The sequence below is a fragment of the Schistocerca americana genome, chromosome 1, assembly GCF_021461395.2.
Source record: "Schistocerca americana isolate TAMUIC-IGC-003095 chromosome 1, iqSchAmer2.1, whole genome shotgun sequence".
In the NCBI taxonomy this organism is placed as follows: Eukaryota; Metazoa; Arthropoda; class Insecta; order Orthoptera; family Acrididae; genus Schistocerca; species Schistocerca americana.
This window is the reverse complement of record NC_060119.1, coordinates 1076157211-1076176316: the sequence shown is the minus strand read 5'-3', so window position 1 is coordinate 1076176316 and position 19106 is coordinate 1076157211. Positions and strand designations below refer to the sequence as shown.

At 39.6% G+C, this 19106-nt stretch overlaps 1 protein-coding gene across 1 annotated transcript in view; it reads right to left on the bottom strand.

Annotated features, from left to right (window-relative positions):
- Window positions 1-19106, bottom strand: part of LOC124596422 (DC-STAMP domain-containing protein 2) — a gene marked incomplete at its 5' end in the record, with an annotated part of 246176 nt that overhangs the window by 212347 nt on the left and 14723 nt on the right. The window contains 2 exons of the mRNA XM_047135557.1: window positions 547-682; window positions 13812-13951. Of these exons, the coding sequence (XP_046991513.1) occupies window positions 547-682; window positions 13812-13951 (276 nt within the window). The remainder of the gene's footprint in view (window positions 1-546; window positions 683-13811; window positions 13952-19106) is intronic.

Below are 19106 nucleotides of genomic sequence, written 5' to 3'. Positions count from 1 at the left end.
AAACCAGACCGTTCATTGTAAATATATTAATGGTGACCCAACTTTTACTTTGTGAATTTTGGATATGTTTATTATAACAATGGGACACATTTAGCATGAATGACTGCATGGTACATGGAAAAAAAAAGAAAGAAAACACACAAGTCTTCAAAGCTATGAAGACCTGTTCACTGTAAGTAGTAGTCCTAAACAGCCATTATGGAATTTGAGAATTAATTTACTTTCATTTCCTTTATGAATGTTTATCAGTTAATATATTTTTATGATAGGGCAAATGGCATGCAAAATAACCAATGTTTGATTATCAATTCATCCTGTAATGCAGCAATCTGATGACGAACAAACGTTTTAACCTTGTAATTAGATGGAAAAATGAAATGTGTGAACAAATAGTCTGAAAATTAGCTAGCTATTTTTATAAGACATTTAGAAAGCCCAGTGATTTATCATTACATTAACTAATGACTTTAACTTAGGAAGAAACAAATGATTGTGAAAATTGGACCTCTTCCATAATGTGTTATGTATCCCAATATAAACTCTTACCTGACATAGTAAGAAAATGCCAAACCAAGTGTAAGTACTGTTCCAATCATAGAACACAAAATAGTTGCTTTCTTAGTTGAAAAATGCAGTTGGAAGACAAAAAACATGAACAAAATGTAAGTAAGTAGCATTCCTCCTGAAACAAAGAATCAGTTATTGTTACAGACATAAGTTTTTTGCTTTGATTCAAAGCAAGTATAGTGAAATACTTTCCATATAGACAACTGTCCATAATAATGACAGAACTTCATCACCAAACAGACAGCCAAAGCAGTCATTAAAACTTGAGAAACATAAATTATTATGTATACCTTATCAACTGTAAATGAGTGATAAAGCCTGATGCAGTTTTAACCAAACAATAAAAAATTTTCTGATTTGGGTGGTTAAAACCGAACACCAAACACACTGTTAAATTTATTGAGTACCTTAATTAAGTTCTTTAATGCCTGCAACTGATTACTGCATTCTAAAATATTACTTGTATGAATTTGGAGAAACCACAAAAGATTTTACATGATGCACATGTGTACATTTATATTCATTTCAAACACAAATTTCCAAACATTAATCTGCTATACAAGAACCTGCATTGCTTCAGTTTGATGAATTGTGTAAGTTGTTGTCAAATTATTGCCATAAATTCATGCATGTCACTGCAACATGTGTAGAGTCCTACCGTTTTCAGAAACAGCCCCACCAGTCCTACAGAGCTTGGGCAGCTGAACACCATGGCCTCAGTCATAAATATCAGTTTGTTACTGATGCTTATCATCATGATTCCTTTGCTGACTCTATGGTCTGTGATGTCATTATTTGGTTGGCTCCCAATAAGAAGATGCGTCAGCATGCATTGCCGTACCAAAATCCATCCTTCGCTGAAGTATTAAATATTGCTCACAGGGAACCTCCCCATTGCACCTCCCTCAGATTTAGTTATAAGTTGGCACAGTGGATAGGCCTTGAAAAACTGGGCACAGATAAATCAAGAAAACAGGAGGAAGTTGCATGGAACTATGAAAAAAATAAGCAAAATATACAAACTGAGTAGTCCATGTGCAAAGATAGTGTGACCTCCGGCGTGCCGTGGTTCCGTGGTTAGTGTGAGCAGTTGCGAAACGAGAGGTTCTTGGTTCAAGTCTTCTCTCGAGTGAAAAGTATACTTTCTTTATTTTCGCAAAGTTATGATCTGTCCGTTCGTTCATTGACATCTCTGTTCACTATAATAAGTTTAGTGTCTGTGTTTTGCGACCGCACCGCAAAACCGTGCAATTAGTAGACAAAAGGATGTGCCTCTCCAATGGGAACCGAAAACATTTGATTGCAAGGTCATAGGTCAACCGATTCCTCCACAGGAAAACACGTCTGATATATTCTATATGGCACTGGTGACGCCATGTGCGTCACATGACAGGAATATGTTGTCGACCCACCTAACTTGTACACTTGGCGAATGGGTAAAAAGATTCTTCTACCTTGCCCAATTTAGGTTTTCTTGTGGATGTGATAATCACTCCCAAAAAAGTGATGAAAACATAAGAGTTTTTCACATAAACTGCAACAAATGAATGCAACAGTTTCACAGTCGCACAGTTTTCCCTGTGCTGTCAAAACGTATGTTTTTAACGTTTTCAATTTTTTCCGTGTGTAGACTGTCAAATCCTGCATATGTCCAAGCAAATCTGAACATGTCCTGGAATTTTGGAGAGCGAAGTTGATTATGTGAAAGTGCCTGAACTTTGATAATTATCTGAAAATAAAAAATTAAACGTCTCACTCAAGGGAAGACTTGAACCAAGGACCTCTCGTTCTGCCACTGCTCATGTTAACCATGGGACCACAGCGCTCCTGAGCTCACACTATCCTTGATGTTGCCTATCTTGCGCATGGACTACTCAGCTTGTATATTTTGCTTATTTTTTTCATAGTTCCACACAACTTCTTCCTGTTTTCTCGATTGATCTGTGTTCAGTTTTTCAAGGCCTATCCTGTGCCAACTTATAACTAAATCTGAGGGGGTGAGGGGGGTGCGATGGGGAGGTTCCCTTGTCAGTCTTTTGAAGTACCTCACCCTGCAGCTGATCAGGCAGTGGCTTGGTGTGACATCATCGCAGCGGCTCCTGTTCCTGGCTGTTGAGCATCAGTCAGCTCTCGGTGGGAGGACAATGTGGTAGCCATACAAATACAACTTCCATGCGGCACTGGACAGCACAATGCCAAATAACAACAATAAGCACAGCAACGACAGCACTCCGCCCTCCCATCTTGCCCATACTGTTTTGTGCAACATGATTGGGTCATGTACGCTAAGTGCTGGGCGACTTGCAACACCTGTAGGAAAAAAGGACAAATGGTGTTCGTGTGTTGTTCCTAGCCCCTCCAGCAGACATGGACATGGATATTAATTGTGCGTCTCCAGTGCTTACAATTCATAATACATTGTTTATTGAAGTGCAATTGGTGGAAAATGTGTGGTTACTCGACATTTGGTGAGTTAAAATAGGCAGCATATTCCAATTTTGAAGTACTTAATGCTCCCATTGTGTGTAAATATGTGGTTCATTCCTTGACTTTCTTGGTAGTACATGATGCTGGTGCCAACGATTTGTTCAGTCTGGATGCTTTCAATGCTTTTGGTTTTTCCATTTCAGATACAATGCAGCTTGTTTCAGACCACATCCCTTACTAGCAGTTAGGTTCTCTGTGTTCTGAGTTCCCTTCTCATTTTTAGGATCATTTAGGTTGTGCCACTAATTTTGTTGCTCACATTACCCTGAAATCCATGGCATGGTTGCACTTTTTCCAAACACACCCTCCTCCTATGGTTTGCTCTATCAATTGAAATAGGAATTCAATCTAACACTGACACCTACCCTTTGCCCCATCAGGATGAGTTAATGGATAAACATGCCAGAGGGCAGTTTTTCTCCAAAACTGACTCATCTTAATGCTATTTACAAGTTTCATTGGATGAGGATTCTAAACTGCTCCTGGGGATTAAAAGGCCTTTCGGATTTTACCAATATCAGCACCTCCCATTCGGTGGGACAAGTGGCCCGGCAATTTTTCAGTATTTTTTGGAAAAACTGATGATATCCGCTCTAGGATGCATCAACTACCTCAATGATATCGTCATTACGAGTGCATCTATGGAATAGCATTCATATAATTTACACACCTTATTCATGATCGCACATATTGCAGAGTTGAAGGGCAACTTGCCCATGTCACACTTTTTTTATCCATCCATTGCATATTTGGAGTTTGAGGTTAATCAGGACTGTGCTAAGTCTTTATGTCACCATGTTGCTGCCATCACAACTTTGCCTTGCCCTATCATTCTCAAAAAACTCAAAAGCATTTTTTGAGAAAATCACATACTGTCACAAATTCATCCCAAGTGAGGCCACATTGGCCCATCCCCTCCATGAGATGTTCCACAAGAATGTTCCTTTTCTTGTAGATGCTGGCCTGCAAGCATGTGATCAGACTTTTGAAATCTAAATTACGTTCTGCTCCTTGTTTGGCTACTTTCCATCCTGGCCAACACTTGGTTTTTGGCTATGAGCGCCTTTCAATACAAACATGGGGCTGTTCTCGCAGACTGATATGAGGATGGTTCCAAACACCAAATAACTTGTTGTTGTTGTTGTTGTGGTCTTCAGTCCTGAGACTGGTTTGATGCAGCTCTCCATGCTACTCTATCCTGTGCAAGCTTCTTCATCTCCCAGTACCTACTGCAACCTACATCCTTCTGAATCTGCTTAGTGTATTCATCTCTTGGTCTCCCTCTACAATTTTTACCCTCCATGCTGCCCTCCAATACTAAATTGGTACCGAGCGGGGTGGCGCAGTGGTTAGACACTGGACTCGCATTCGGGAGGACGACGGTTCAATCCCGCGTCCGGCCATCCTGATTTAGGTTTTCCGTGATTTCCCTAAATCACTCCAGGCAAATGACGGGATGGTTCCTCTGAAAGGGCACGGCCGACTTCCTTCCCAATCCTTCCCTAATCCGATGAGACCGATGACCACGCTGTCTGGTCTCCTTCCCCAAAAAACCAACCAACCAACTAAATTGGTGATCCCTTGATGCCTGAACACATGTCCTACCAACCGATCCCTTCTTCTAGTTAAGTTGTGCCACAAACTTCTCTTCTCCCCAATCCTATTCAATACCTCCTCATTAGTTATATGATTTCCATCTGAGCTTTTGATATTCATACAAGTGGTTCTCTTTTCTCTGAAGGTCTCTTTAATTTTCCTGTAGGCAGTATCTATCTTACCCCTAGTGAGATAAGCCTCTACATCCTTACATTTGTCCTCGAGCCATGCCTGCTTAGCCATTTTGCACTTCCTGTCGATCTCATTTTTGAGACGTTTGTATTCCTTTTTGCCTGCTTCATTTACCGCATTTTTATATTTTCTCCTTTCATCAATTTAATTCAGTATTTCTTCTGTCACCCAAGGATTTCTACTAGCCCTCGTCTTTTTACCTACTTGATCCTCTGCTGCCTTCACTACTTCATTCCTCAAAGCTACCCATTCTTCTTCTTCTGTATTTCTTTCCCCCATTCCTGTCAATCGTTCCCTTATGCTCTCCCTGAAACTCTGTACAACCCCTGGTTTAGTCAGTTTATCCAGGTCCCATCTCCTTAAATTCCCACCTTTTTGCAGTTTCTTCAGTTTTAATCTACAGTCCATAAGCAATAGATTGTGGTCAGAATCCACATCTGCCCCTGGTAATGTCTTACAATTTAAAACCTGGTTCCTAAATCTCTGTCTTACCATTATATAATCTATTTGATACCTTTTAGTATCTCCAGGGTTCTTCCATGTATACAACCTTCTTTCATGATTCTTGAATCAAGTATTAGCTATGATTAATTTGTGCTCTGTGCAAAATTCTACTAGGTGGCTTCCTCTTTCATTTCTTACCCCCAATCCATATTCACCCACTACGTTTCCTTCTCTCCCTTTTCCTACTGCCGAACTCCAGCCACCCATGACTATTAAATTTTCGTCTCCCTTCACAATCTGAATAATTTCTTTTATTTCATCATACATTTCTTCAATTTCTTCATCATCTGCAGAGCTAGTTGGCATATAAACTTGTACTACTGTAATAGGCGTGGGCTTCGTATCTATCTTGGCCACAATAATGCGTTCACAATGCTGTTTGTAGTAGCTTACCCGCATTCCTATTTTCCTATTCATTATTAAACCTACTCCTGCATTACCCCTATTTGATTTTGTGTTTATAACCCTGTAGTCACCTGACCAGAAGTCTTGTTCCTCTTTCCACCGAACTTCACTAATTCCCACTATATCTATCTTTAACCTATCCATTGCCCTTTTTAAATTTTCTAACCTACCTGGCCGTTTAAGGGATCTGACATTCCACGCTCCGATCCGTAGAACGCCAGTTTTCATTCTCCTGATAATGACATCCTCTTGAGTACTCCCCGCCCGGAGATCCGTATGGGGGACTATTTTACCTCCGGAATATTTTACCCAAGAGGACACCATCAGTAAAGCTGCATGCCCTCGGGAAAAAACACGGCCGTAGTTTCCCCTTGCTTTCAGCCGTTCGCAGTACAAAGATCGGGCCAGATCCTACTTTTGACCAGGATGAATGCCTTTGTTTCCACTTATATGTTGTGGTGCCACATACAGTAAATGGGTTTCCTGTTATGGGCTCTCTGATCACAGCTGCTGTCACCCCAATAACCCTGTACGCAATACCTGACTAAGCACTGCGGCATCAGGCCGACAGCGCGCTACACTCAAATCATCCACCAACGGCATCTGTGTGGACTGGCCACCAGAGGCTGCCTGCAGTGTGTCACAGGACTTGAGTTCATGGCATGGCAGCTGCTGTGCCATGTACCATAGTGCTCCTCTGTATAAGGACAGTACAGCAGGCATTCGCTCACAGATGTATTGTTACCATTTACCTGTGTCAGCTTCTATGTTTGTTAGGTTCTATGTTTGTTAGCTGACACGCTAATGTTTGAAGAGGAAGAACTGTCTGCTCCAAAGGAACAGAAATCATGCCAGAAATGTTCTGATTTGGACAAAATTCTGCACGATTTGAAAGAAAAATGTGCCATATCCACATGCCAGAAAAAAGTAGCTATTCCTACCTTTGCACCTTCCAGCTGGTCTATTGACTACACTGCAAAGGAATTCAATGTTTCTACATATATGGTAAAGCAAGCTAGGAAAATAAAAGCAACCCAAGGAGTGCTCCCATAACTTCAGCAGGCTCAGGGTAAGCAATTGCATTCAGAAATAAAGGTGCTAGTGTCGGAGTTTTATGAAAATAATGACTACAGCCGAATAATGCCTGGAAAAAAAGACTATGTGATGGTGAAAATGGGAAATGTACATGTACAGATGCAAAAAAGACTGTTGCTATGCAACATATCAGAACTATATGTAGAATTCAAGGAAAAGTATCCCAATACCAAAGTAGGTTTATCATCTTTTTCCAATCTTCGGCCAAAATGGATTGTGCCTGTAAGTGCAAGGGGCACACACAATGTTTGTGTATGTGAGACCCATCAAAATGCTAGGTTGATGTTTGCTGCTGTAAAGGATGCTGGTCTGGATTACAAAGGTGCAATGAAGCTGCTAGTGTGTGATATCAGTTCCTACCAGTGAATGATACACAGGTGTGAAAAGTGTCCTGGTAAGGCAAATCTTGCAGAACACATGAAGAACAGACTGTATGGTGAACTCCTTATGGATGACAATGAACTGGTTTCTTATAAACAATGGACACACATGGATCGCACAAGTCTTGAAACAAAGCAAAGTACAGTGGAAGATTTTGTTGAAATGTGTTGTCAAAAAATGGACAAACTGACCACACACAGCTTCACAGCAACAGCACAATCGGCTTATCTCCAGTTTTGTAAGGATAATTTGAAACAAGATGAAATTATGCATTTATAGTTCAAGATGCCATCCAAGGATATCATTGGGACAACAGTCAAGCAACTCTCCACCCATTTGCGATTTACTATAGAGGTGAATCAGGTGATGTGTCTGTCATGAACCTGTGCGTTTTTAGTGACTGTTTAATTCATGATGCCATTGCAGTTCATGCCCACATTCACACTGTTATGGCATATGTGAAAAACAAGCTGCCTCACATACATTTAGAGAAATACTTCAGTGATGGGGCAGCTAGTAAGTACAAAAACAGTAAAAATTTCAAAAATTTATGCATGCATTACCATGATTTTCAGATTCACGCAGAATGGAATATTTTCGCAACAAGTCATGGTAAAAATGTATGTGATGGTATTGGTGCTACCATTAAGCACATGGCATCACGAGCTAGTCTGCAGCACCCTACAGAAGGTCACATTCTAACACCTCTTCAATTATTTATCTGGGTACAGAAGAATATCTCTGGCATACAATAATTCTATGTTTCGAAAAATGAGGTGAAATCAGTCGAAGAGTTACTATGAAGCAGACTAGAACACGTTAAAACTGTTGCAGACACAAGGAGCCATCATCACTTCTCTCCAGCGAACTCTGACAATGTGCAGATGAGCAGACTGTCCGGTTATAACTATAGGTTCATGCACAACATGTTTCTTCACAGTGTGTCTGACTCAGCATTCAGAAGCAAAAGCAGCAACATACAACCAGGTTGCTATGTTATTGCTGTTTATGATGACAAATGGTACTCAGGATATGTTGCAGAGTGCTGTGAAGCAGAAGGTGATGTATTTGTGAACTTCATGGCACCAGCAGGACCATCAAGATCATTTCATTGGCCACATTTGACAGACAGGTGTTGGATTCCTTTTGAACATATTCTTATGACAGTTCCAGTTCCTACCACAGTGTCAGGAAGACAGTACAATTTGCCACTCAATGTACAGAGTACAAGATACGACTCGGCAAAAAAATGGTAATGAGATGGGGAGCCATTAATATCAATGGGGGCTACTCTGGGAAGAAGGTAGAGCTGGCAGAGGCTGCAAGTAAGATGGCGCTGGATGTTTTAGCTGTTAGTGACATTCAGGTAAGGGGTGAGAAAGAAGAGGAAATGGGAGAATACAAGGTCTACCTGTCAGGAGTCAAAGCAGGAATAGCACAATGGGGTGTAGGGCTTTACATCAGGAAAGAGATGGAACCCAGCGTAGTTGCAATAAGGTATGTAAACGAACGACTGATGTGGATAGATTTGACAGTGTCTAGCAAGAAAATTAGGATTGTGTCAGTATATTCGCATTGTGAAGGGACAAATCAAGATAAGATAGATAGTTTTTATGATGCACTCAGTGATGTAGTTGTTAGAGTAAAGGACAAGGACAGTGTTCTGCTCATGGGTGATTTTAATGCCAGGATTGGAAATCGAACAGAAGGGTATGAAAAGGTTATGGGTAAATTTGGAGAGGATATGGAGGCCAACAGGAACGGGAAACAACTCTTGGATTTCTGTGCCAGTATGGGCTTAGTAATCACAAACTCCTTTTTTAAACGTAAGAACATTCACCGGTATACTTGGGAAGGCAGGGGAACCAGATCTGTCATTGACTATATAATAACAGATCAGGAATTCAGGAAGGCTGTGAGGGACACATGTGTATTCAGGGGGTTCTTTGATGACACTGGTCATTATTTAATCTGCAGCGAAATTAGTATTGTGAGGCCAAAAGTGCAGGAGGTCAGGTCCATATGTAGGAGGATAAGAGTGGAGAAACTTCAGGATAAGGAAACCAGGCACAAGTACATAACAATGATCTCAGAAAGGTACCAGTTAGTTGAATGTAGTCAATTACAGTCACTGGAAAAGGAATGGACAAGGTACAGGGACACAGTACTAGAAGTGGCTAAAGAATATCTTGGAACAGTAGTGTGTAAAGGTAGGATGAAGCAAACAGCTTGGTGGAATGACACAGTCAAGGCAGCCTGTAAAAGGAAAAAGAAGGTGTATCAAAAATGGCTACATACTAGAACTCAGGTAGACAGAGAAAGTTATGTTGAAGAAAGAAACAAAGCCAAACAGATAATTGCAGCATCCAAGAAGAAATCTTGGGAAGACTTTGGAAACAGGTTGGAGACTTTGGGTCAAGCTGCTGGAAAACCATTCTGGAGTGTAATTAGCAGTCTTCGAAAGGGAGGTAAGAAGGAAATGACAAGTATTTTGTACAGGTCAGGAAAACTGCTTGTGAATCTTGTGGATTCCTTGGGCAGATGGAGGGAATATTTTGAAGAGTTGCTCAATGTAGGTGAAAATACGATCAGTAATGTTTCAGGTTTCGATGTACAATGGGATAGGAATGAGGATGGAAATAGGATCACATTTGAGGAAGTGGTGAAAATGGTCAATAGATTGCAGTGCAATAAAGCAGCTGGGGTGGATGAAATTAAGTCAGAACTCATCAAATACAGTGGAATGTCAGGTCTTAAATGGCTACACAGGATAACTGAAATGGCCTGGGAGTCGGGACAGGTTCCATCAGACTGGACAAAAGCAGTAATCACACCAATCTTTAAACATGGAAACAGAAAAGATTGTAACAACTACAGAGGTATCTCTTTAATCAGCGTTGTGGGTAAAATCTTCTCAGGTATTGTTGAAAGGAAAGTGCGAGTATTAGTTGAGGACCAATTGGACGAAAATCAGTGTGTGTTTAGGCCTCTTAGAGGTTGTCAGGACCAGATCTTTAGCTTACGGCAAATAATGGAGAAGTGTTATGAATGGAACAGGGAATTGTATCTATGCTTTATTGATCTAGAAAAGGCATATGACCGGGTTCCTAGGAGGAAGTTATTGTCTGTTCTACGAGATTATGGATTAGGAGGCAAACTTTTGCAAGCAATTAAAGGTCTTTACATGGATAGTCAGGCAGCAGTTAGAGTTGACGGTAAATTGAGTTCATGGTTCAGAGTAGTTTCAGGGGTAAGACAAGGCTGCAACCTGTCTCCACTGTTGTTCATATTATTTATGGATCATATGTTGAAAACAATAGACTGGCTGGGTGAGATTAAGATGTGTGAACACAAAAAAGCAGTCTTGCATATGCAGATGACTTAGTTGTGGTGGCAGATTCGATTGAACGTTTGCAAAGTAATATTTCAGAGCTAGATCAGAAATGTAAGGACTATGGTATGAAGATTAGCATCTCCAAAACGAAAGTAATGTCAGTGGGAAAGAGATATAAACGGATTGAGTGCCAAATAGGAGGAACAAAGTTAGAACAGGTGGACAGTTTCAAGTACTTAGGATGCATATTCTCACAGGATGGCAACATAGTGAAAGAACTGGAAGCGAGGTGTAGCAAAGCTAATGCAGTGAGTATTCAGCTACGATCTACTCTCTTCTGCAAGAAGGAAGTCAGTACCAAGATTAAGTTATCTGTGCACCGTTCAATCTTTTGACCAACTTTGTTGTATGGGAGTGAAAGCTGGGTGCATTCAGGTTACCTTATAAACAAGGCTGAGGTTACGGATATGAAAGTAGCTAGGATGATTGCAGGTACTAGTAGATGGGAACAATGACAGGAGGGTGTCCACAATGAGGAAATCAAAGAAAAACTGGGAATGAACTCTATAGATGAAGCAGTCAGGGCGAACAGGCTTAGATGGTGGGGTCATGTTAGACGCATGGGAGAAGCAAGGTTACCCAAGAGACTCATGGGTTCAGCAGTAGAGGGTAGGAGGAGTCGGGGAAGACCAAGGAGAAGGTACCTGGATTCGGTTAAGAATGATTTTGAAGTAATAGGCTTAACATCAGAAGAGGCACCAATGTTAGCACGGAATAGGGGATCATGGAGGAATTTTATAAAGGGGGCTATGCTCCAGACTGAACGCTGAAAGACATAATCAGTCTTAAATGATGATGATGATGATGATGATGATGATGATGATGATGATGATGATGTACAGAGTACAGTAGCTAAAGTGTGGGAGAACTTCTGTTCGAAGCAAAATCAACTGGTTTTTAGCAGTTAAGGTGCAGTAAACATTAATGATAGTTTGTGTTAATCTGTCTATATGTTGTTGCTTAGTGATTAAAAAGTTGTGGGAGAGGATAAGAAGAGGCAGAACAGTTTATGATATGTTTTTACAAAATTGTGTTGTGGAATAATGACGACATCACTAAATACATCTGTCAACTTCCATTGTACACAAATGTCTTGCAGTAACATGCTGAAATTTTGAGATATATATAATTATGGTCTACTTATGCACTGTGTGAAATTTGGCTTGGATACCACTTGTCCCTTTTGTGCTACCACACTTCGAAAATCCATGTTTTTCAGGTAATTTTTCAAATTTTTGTATTTTCGTGTGCATGTAACTCAGTTTTTGTGACTGATATGGGCATGATGAGTTCTGTGTGTGTTTGGGCCACATTAAGCTTACCACAAAAAATTTATACCCCTTTTGAGTGAATTATACTTGGCATAGAGGGCACCTACAATATGTATCTTTTAACGTATTACATTTTTTTAATCACATTTTGGAATTTTTTATTTTCCTTCAGAAATATGTTGTTGGTGTTTTGATTCATGGAATGTGTTCTCTAAATGGATGTTACTGGGTTGTAAAAATTTCACTGGACTGTGTGGAATAGTTCCAAAGTTATTAAAACCTGAAGTTGGGTCTGACGATAGATTGCCAGATGCGGGTTGCAATTTCCAGGTCATGCCACCTTCTTTCACAAGTCATAATTATGGAACTAATTGGTAGGGGAAACTAATACTTTGTACACGAGTGTTCCACACATGGTAGAATTAGTGTACTGAATTTCAGTCAAATCTGAGACTATGAGCTGGAGCCCTGGTTGAACTGACATGGAATGACCCAACTCCTTTATTTTCATAATACGTTTTGGGCATGGCCCATCACAGACTTGCACAATGCAATATTATTACAGTGCTGTGACAAAGAAGTCTTTTGACTTACAGAACATGAAGTTATCAAATTCACTTCAGCTAACAGATGTTCAATCATACTTATAAAAAATGAGAGAAGTCTGAAATAACAGTTAAGCACAGAGCAGAAGGAATGGGCAAGCGTCAATGTAACTTTGGATATGTACAGACCAATGGCAGGTACATAAATGATTGACGTTGCAATTCTCCATGAAATATAGAATGGCCATCAGAGTACATTAGTTTGATTGCATTTAGCTTTGTTACGAGGTCTGGTGTAAGTACACTGACAGTCCAAAAAGTTTTGAGGTGAGATTAATTAAAAATGGAGGAATGTTAAGATAGTGGTTTTAATGCTTAATCTCTTCTACATAATCTCATGCCATTTGAGTACGATGCACTATCTGAAACTATCAGGAAAGTCCTTCTTTGGGACGCTGTTCAACTTGCATTTCAAATTAAATGGAATGTCGGTCATGTCGTCAAAGCACTGTCACTACATGTGAATTCCTGCACTTTGTTGTTATGTAGTGGGTTTGTATTGATAACACAAAGTCTTTCCACCAGTAATGATTTCTTCCAGAAAAGAACTGCCCATGTTTCACATTCCAATGAAGTCACTGCATGCATCCATACATCATTGTTTTTGTTTGGGAGTCACGGTGTAGTACAGGACAAACTTTGCGCACACTTTTCTCATCTTCAAAACATTGTGGACAACATCTTGGACAATCTACTGCAATTTGTGATGCAACAACATTGACACACTACGGTTGCACATCCATTACTTAACATTGCCTGCTCACAACTGATTGGTCAAATGCTAAGAAGAGATAATATGGTAAGAAGAGAAGAAGTCTAAGAACTTCATGGCTGGATGGCATACAAAAGGCATGAAAAGAGTCAAGGACAGAAAGATGGCAGCTTTATCAGCACCTAACAGAGTTTGAAAGGGGCCTCACTGTGGGGCTCCATTTGGGCAGCTGGTAGAATCATGCAGTATCCAGATTTGCTACGGCATTTGGATCTGACAGTTGCCCAATGCTGCACTGCATAGGAACGTGAGAGCGGGTGTACTCATTGTCAAACTTCCGGTCAACCATGTCTGACCAACACAAGGAAGGATGACCTTATGGTGCACCAAGTACACTGTAAGCCCTTGACATCTGTACCTCCCATCAAAGAACAAGTTAATTTGGCATCTACTGGTAAGTTCACTATATATTGGATTTGATTTTATAATCCCTGAAATAACATCACATACCCCCTCAATGTGCTCCCGTTTTTTTGACAGTATGTTTTTTTTGTATGTTAAAATATACTGACAGTTTCAGTCTGTTAGTTAAATTTCCTTACCAAAAAATCCAAGGCAGCTTGTCATTACATAGTTCTCAAGTGTACCGTAAAACAACAGCTTGTGCCAAAATTTTCCGAAGCGAGTACCAGGTTGGCACCATCTGGTACAGAAACACCAGTGTTTCACAAATCTTCTGACACTGAAAACCAAAGAAAAATTGTTATGTAAAGAATATTCCTGCAGTTTATATATCAAAAGGAGTCTCAAGAACTATGCAGTTCCATGCATTTTCAAATGTTGCAAAATGACTGCAGAATTGTGAGTTACACAGAAAAGATGTGGAGAACCTGCCTCGTCTGAATGGGGCACGATAACGTGTGGTGTGCCTCAAGGCTCCGTTTTGGGCCCACTGCTTTTCCTCATCTTTATTAATGATCTTCCTCTTTGTTCTGAGACAAACAGCAAATTTACCCTGTTTGCCGATGATACCACAATTCTAATTGACGATTTGATTGATCATGATCTTGAAAAAACTACAAATACTGTTTTTAATGACATCTTAAATTGGTTCTCCTCAAATGGTCTCTCGCTCAATGCAGATAAAACTCATTATATGAGGTTCCATACATCACAAAGTAATCCCGATGAAATTAACATAAAATGTAGAGATCAACCAATACAGAAAGTTGAAGACACAAAATTCCTGGGTGCTTACATAGACAGTAAATGTAATTGGTCAGTTCACATTCTTCATCTATGGAAAAAACTTAGCTCGGCAACATTTGCATTACGGGTAATTTCTACAGTGGCTGAAGTTGACACTATTAAGGTTGCCTACTTTGGCTACTTCCACTCATTGATGTCATATGCTATCATATTCTGGGGGAACCAACCACTTGCAAAAAAAGTTTTCACCATCCAAAAAAAAGCAATCAGAATAATGTGTGGGGTCCATCAAAGACACTCTTGCAGGCACTTGTTTCAGAAGATAGGTATCCTAACAACTGCCTCACAGTATATTTTTTCCTTGCTGACCTTTGTGTGCAAAAATTATTCCATCTACCAAGACAACAGTAAATTCCATGGTTATAACACCAGAAACAAAAACAATCTACATTTAGAAATGAAACGTCTCACTCTGGTACAAAAAGGAGTTTACTACTCCAGCATTAAGCTGTTCAATATTCTACCACTACATATCAAATGTGTTCATACAGAACTGCCAAAATTTAAACAAGTTCTCAAAGATTACCTGACAGAGAAATCTTATTATACTGTGGATGAATACCTGAAAGAAAATGTATACCATCACTAACTTATTGTGTCTAGAAGTAGTTCAATTGATTTTATTGTGCATTTGGGCATTAGCGCACTTTTTGTAACAACAGATTGGCTGTACATGTATTTACTCTTGTAGGCCTAATATCTGATTTAACTTTGTGCTCTTATCTTTAACCTTTATTTGAAACTCCTTTTTCTGTCAAATGGTAGTTATGTTATCTAGCTGACATTGTATCTGTTACTGTATTTATAGTATGTCTTACTTAAACTATGTACAATTTGCCATTGAATTGCCCTTGTATTTATTGTAAGTTTAAATTGAAACCTGTACAATTTGACACGTTCCATATCCTTGTGATTGACTCACTAACTGGATCTACGGAACAAGAAATAAATAAATAAATAAATAAATAGATGTGGACTGCAAAACAGATTGGATGTAATCTTGATTTTTTTTATCCATTTGTACTGAATCAGCAGCAACAGCAAAAATGTGACATTCACTGCTGGGTAAAGTTCTCCTCTTGACTCTACCACAGATTATCAAAATCAATAAATAGCTATGAAGTCACAGGGCACAAACTATTTAATAAGCTGCCACATGCTAGACAGGATCTTCCTGAACATACATTCAAAGAAAGACTGCATGAATGGTTTATTGCCCACCCGTTCTATGATATCAATGAATTCTTCAACTGTAAAATGTAGTAATCCAACGGATGACCCACTGTACATTTATTGTAATATAAGCTAAAATATTTCAGTAGTCAATACCTTATCACACTGTACTATAAATTGTAACTACATTTGACATTGTCAATTGCTGTAATAGCCTAAAGACAATAGAATCTTTATTATTATTATTATCATTGTGGTCTTCAGCAAAATGCATCCACACTACTCCTGCTTGTTTTCTAATGTAAGCCTATGTTTCATCAGGATCTTGTCTCAGTCTTTTCTTATTCCTTGGACTCCAGCAAAGAACTCCTTCATCCATCTACAACTACATGACCCACGTATCTGTAGACCACTGTCACTACAGCCTTACTCGAGTCTTTCATTCTGGTCATTCCCTGGTATCATATTTGTTTTCCTGTCAACCCTAGCAATTCCCAACATACATTTTCCAATGTTTGCTAAACAATCCACTAGTTTTAAATGGTATCACTTTGCCACTATTAAACGTCAAAACAGGTCATACACACTTACCATAAACTTTCCACTGGATCTATAGTCTATAACAATACTAACCTGGCACTATCACTACAAATCCTCAGTGATGCATGCAGAACTGTGGTGTCATATCTTGAAGCTGTTTTAGTTGGCAAACTCAAGAGTTCAATGAGAGATGTAACACTACTGATTTGATACTCTTATACATTTACTCAAATTAAATTGCACTTTTGTTAATAATTAGCAATTATTTAACAAGAATTTTATTAGTAATTCTCATCTGATCATTCTACTCTTATTTACCCAAAAGCAAGGCATTTTTTCCATGGTCCAAAAATGTGTCTGAAGCTTAGATTCAGGGGTAAAGCCTAAGGCAGTTAAAAGAGAGAGAGAGAGAGAGAGAGAGAGAGAGAGAGAAAATGCCACCAGAAGCCACCATGAACAGTTATTTTTCACAGACGTCATTTTGTTAGTGTTAGAGTTTTTTCAAATACTCACAGCAACAAAAGTAAATCTCTTTACACACACACACACACACACACACACACACACACACACACCATCAGAATGTATGTGACTGCTTCAACTTCATTCAGAAGCTGTTGGCACATGCTGATGTACATCGAACCATTTCTCAATGCTGCCAGTATATGTGACATAACAATTTAATTTCATATTCATGAGTACAATTAAGCTCCACATTTGAACATGAGTGTACCTATAAATAAGTTTTTGCGAAACCTTGTTACTATGATACAAGATAATTTGTTATTTACCATGCTAAGTATTTGTGTAAACGGGATTCGTACACCACCCGAAAGATGGGAGAAAGTAGGGGCCAGCAATCAAAAATACTCTGAACGATAGATGTGTAACCAATTTGTTTCATTAAAGTCTCAAATGTTGGGGAAAAAATGGCAGAATCAAAAGATGTACACCTTGTAAAAAATTTTGTGTAGAGCAACATATAGAAACATGTGAATGTGAGCTTAAACTAAATAATGGCACTTTTATAATTGTAGCCATGTATAGACCCCCATTGGGAAATTTTCAACTATTTTTGAAAAACTTGATTTTTTGTTCTGCTATCTGTCAGACAGAGTAAAGCAAATTATTGTTTGTGGGGATTTCAATGTAGATTTTCTGAAAGAGTCTGACAGAAAGATTGACCTTGAAGCATTACTTGGTTCTTTCAATTGACATCAGTTACTGATTTTCCTACTTGGGTAGCAAACTGAAAACTAAGAAAAATATTTAGCAGTTTTAAACATGTAAAATTTATTGTAACAGGCCGTTTACTTAGGGAACACTTCACAAGACATGGGCTGCATAGAATTTCTAGGGATAAGAGAGAACTGTATAAGCAGATCTTCGAATGCTATTTCCAAAACCAAAACAGAGTTAAACACGTGACACTCCCATTACCAGAAAAATGAATACATGGACCATTTAAATTGGCATCTTGTGTAGCATTTCCAATGAAAGTTTCCATTATATAGGTACAAAACCTGGATGTACCAGCAGTAGAATAATTATTAGCAACTGATTTGATGACAGAAATACAGTACCACATGCCAGTGACTCACAGAGCACTCAGCACACTTGACAAGTCAGAATTATTTGAACCTCGGCAGTAACCACAAGAATAAGCTAAGAAGAAAAGAGAATTCCACACTCCAAGAGGATATTTGACATCCTTCACAGCTGAGGAAGAGGATACAGCAGATCAGAAACCCAAACCATCATCATCATCAGGATTTCCTTCCAGTGAGCCGGATAAGAACTATATGAACGATATGCCTCCATTGGTTTCTGTCCTGGTATAGCCTTTCCCTCTCTCTGCTACATCCCATGTTACTCCTCTCTTCTTGAGATCTTCCTTAACCTGCTCTGTCCACCTCTTTCTAGGCCGCCCAACTGGTCTTCTTCCTGGTACTTCCATCTTCAAAAACTGGTGTGGAGTTCAAGCTAAGTGCATTCGCTTCACATGACCGAACCACTTCAGTCTCAAAGCACTCATCCTCTCCTCTGTAGTCAACGTCACCTGCAGGTCTCTCAGGGGACACCACCTTAACACAGCACCACCAGTGCGAGGAGGTTTGTGTGCTCTGGATCCAGAGGATTATGCCAGCGGTAGCGTAGCTACCAGCAGGGTCACCCATGCCGGACAGGCCAAAGAGGAGGAGCCAGACAAAGTGTGTCCCACAATGACCTATCATTAGCCTGTCTCTTATCCTATCCTATCCTAAACCTCTCCTTTTTCCTTACCATTATCAACCCTTGCCAGGGATAGGCGAAGCCCTTAACGGCAGCTATGGCGGAGAAGAACATCTTTGGTATGGCACAGCTGGTGGAGGAGGCACCCCTTCACTCCTAAGGGCAAATGAGGAGTGGAACCACTGCCTTGTGGTGAAGAGGGATCCTCAAAGGCTGAGGGAGTAAACCCTGAAGGAGAACCCTCAGATGTGTTAGGCTTAGCAGGCCAGCAGATGAGAAAAAGTTGTTATTGCTTTCAATAAAAGAATGAAGCCCAAACCTCCGATACATATACTCCGTGAAATTACTCTGGCACCCAATAATTTTAAAAATTTAAGCAAGTCTAAATCTCCAGCAATTTCCTACCAGAACATAAGAGGACATAAAAATAAAATAGACCAGTTAGTGATGAACCTAAATGACAGTGAATGTCAAAAGCAACCTGACATACTATATTTCACACAACACTATGTTACAAGTGGAATTCACATGCTGTGTATTGACAGCCTCTGTTCAGCAACTCATTATTATAGATCTACCATGGAGAAAGTGGTGTAGTGATTTATGGTAGAAATAATGTAGTATTTAGAGCCCTAGACTTGAGTAATTTTTATATGGGAAGCAGAAAAAAATGGAGGGGGGGG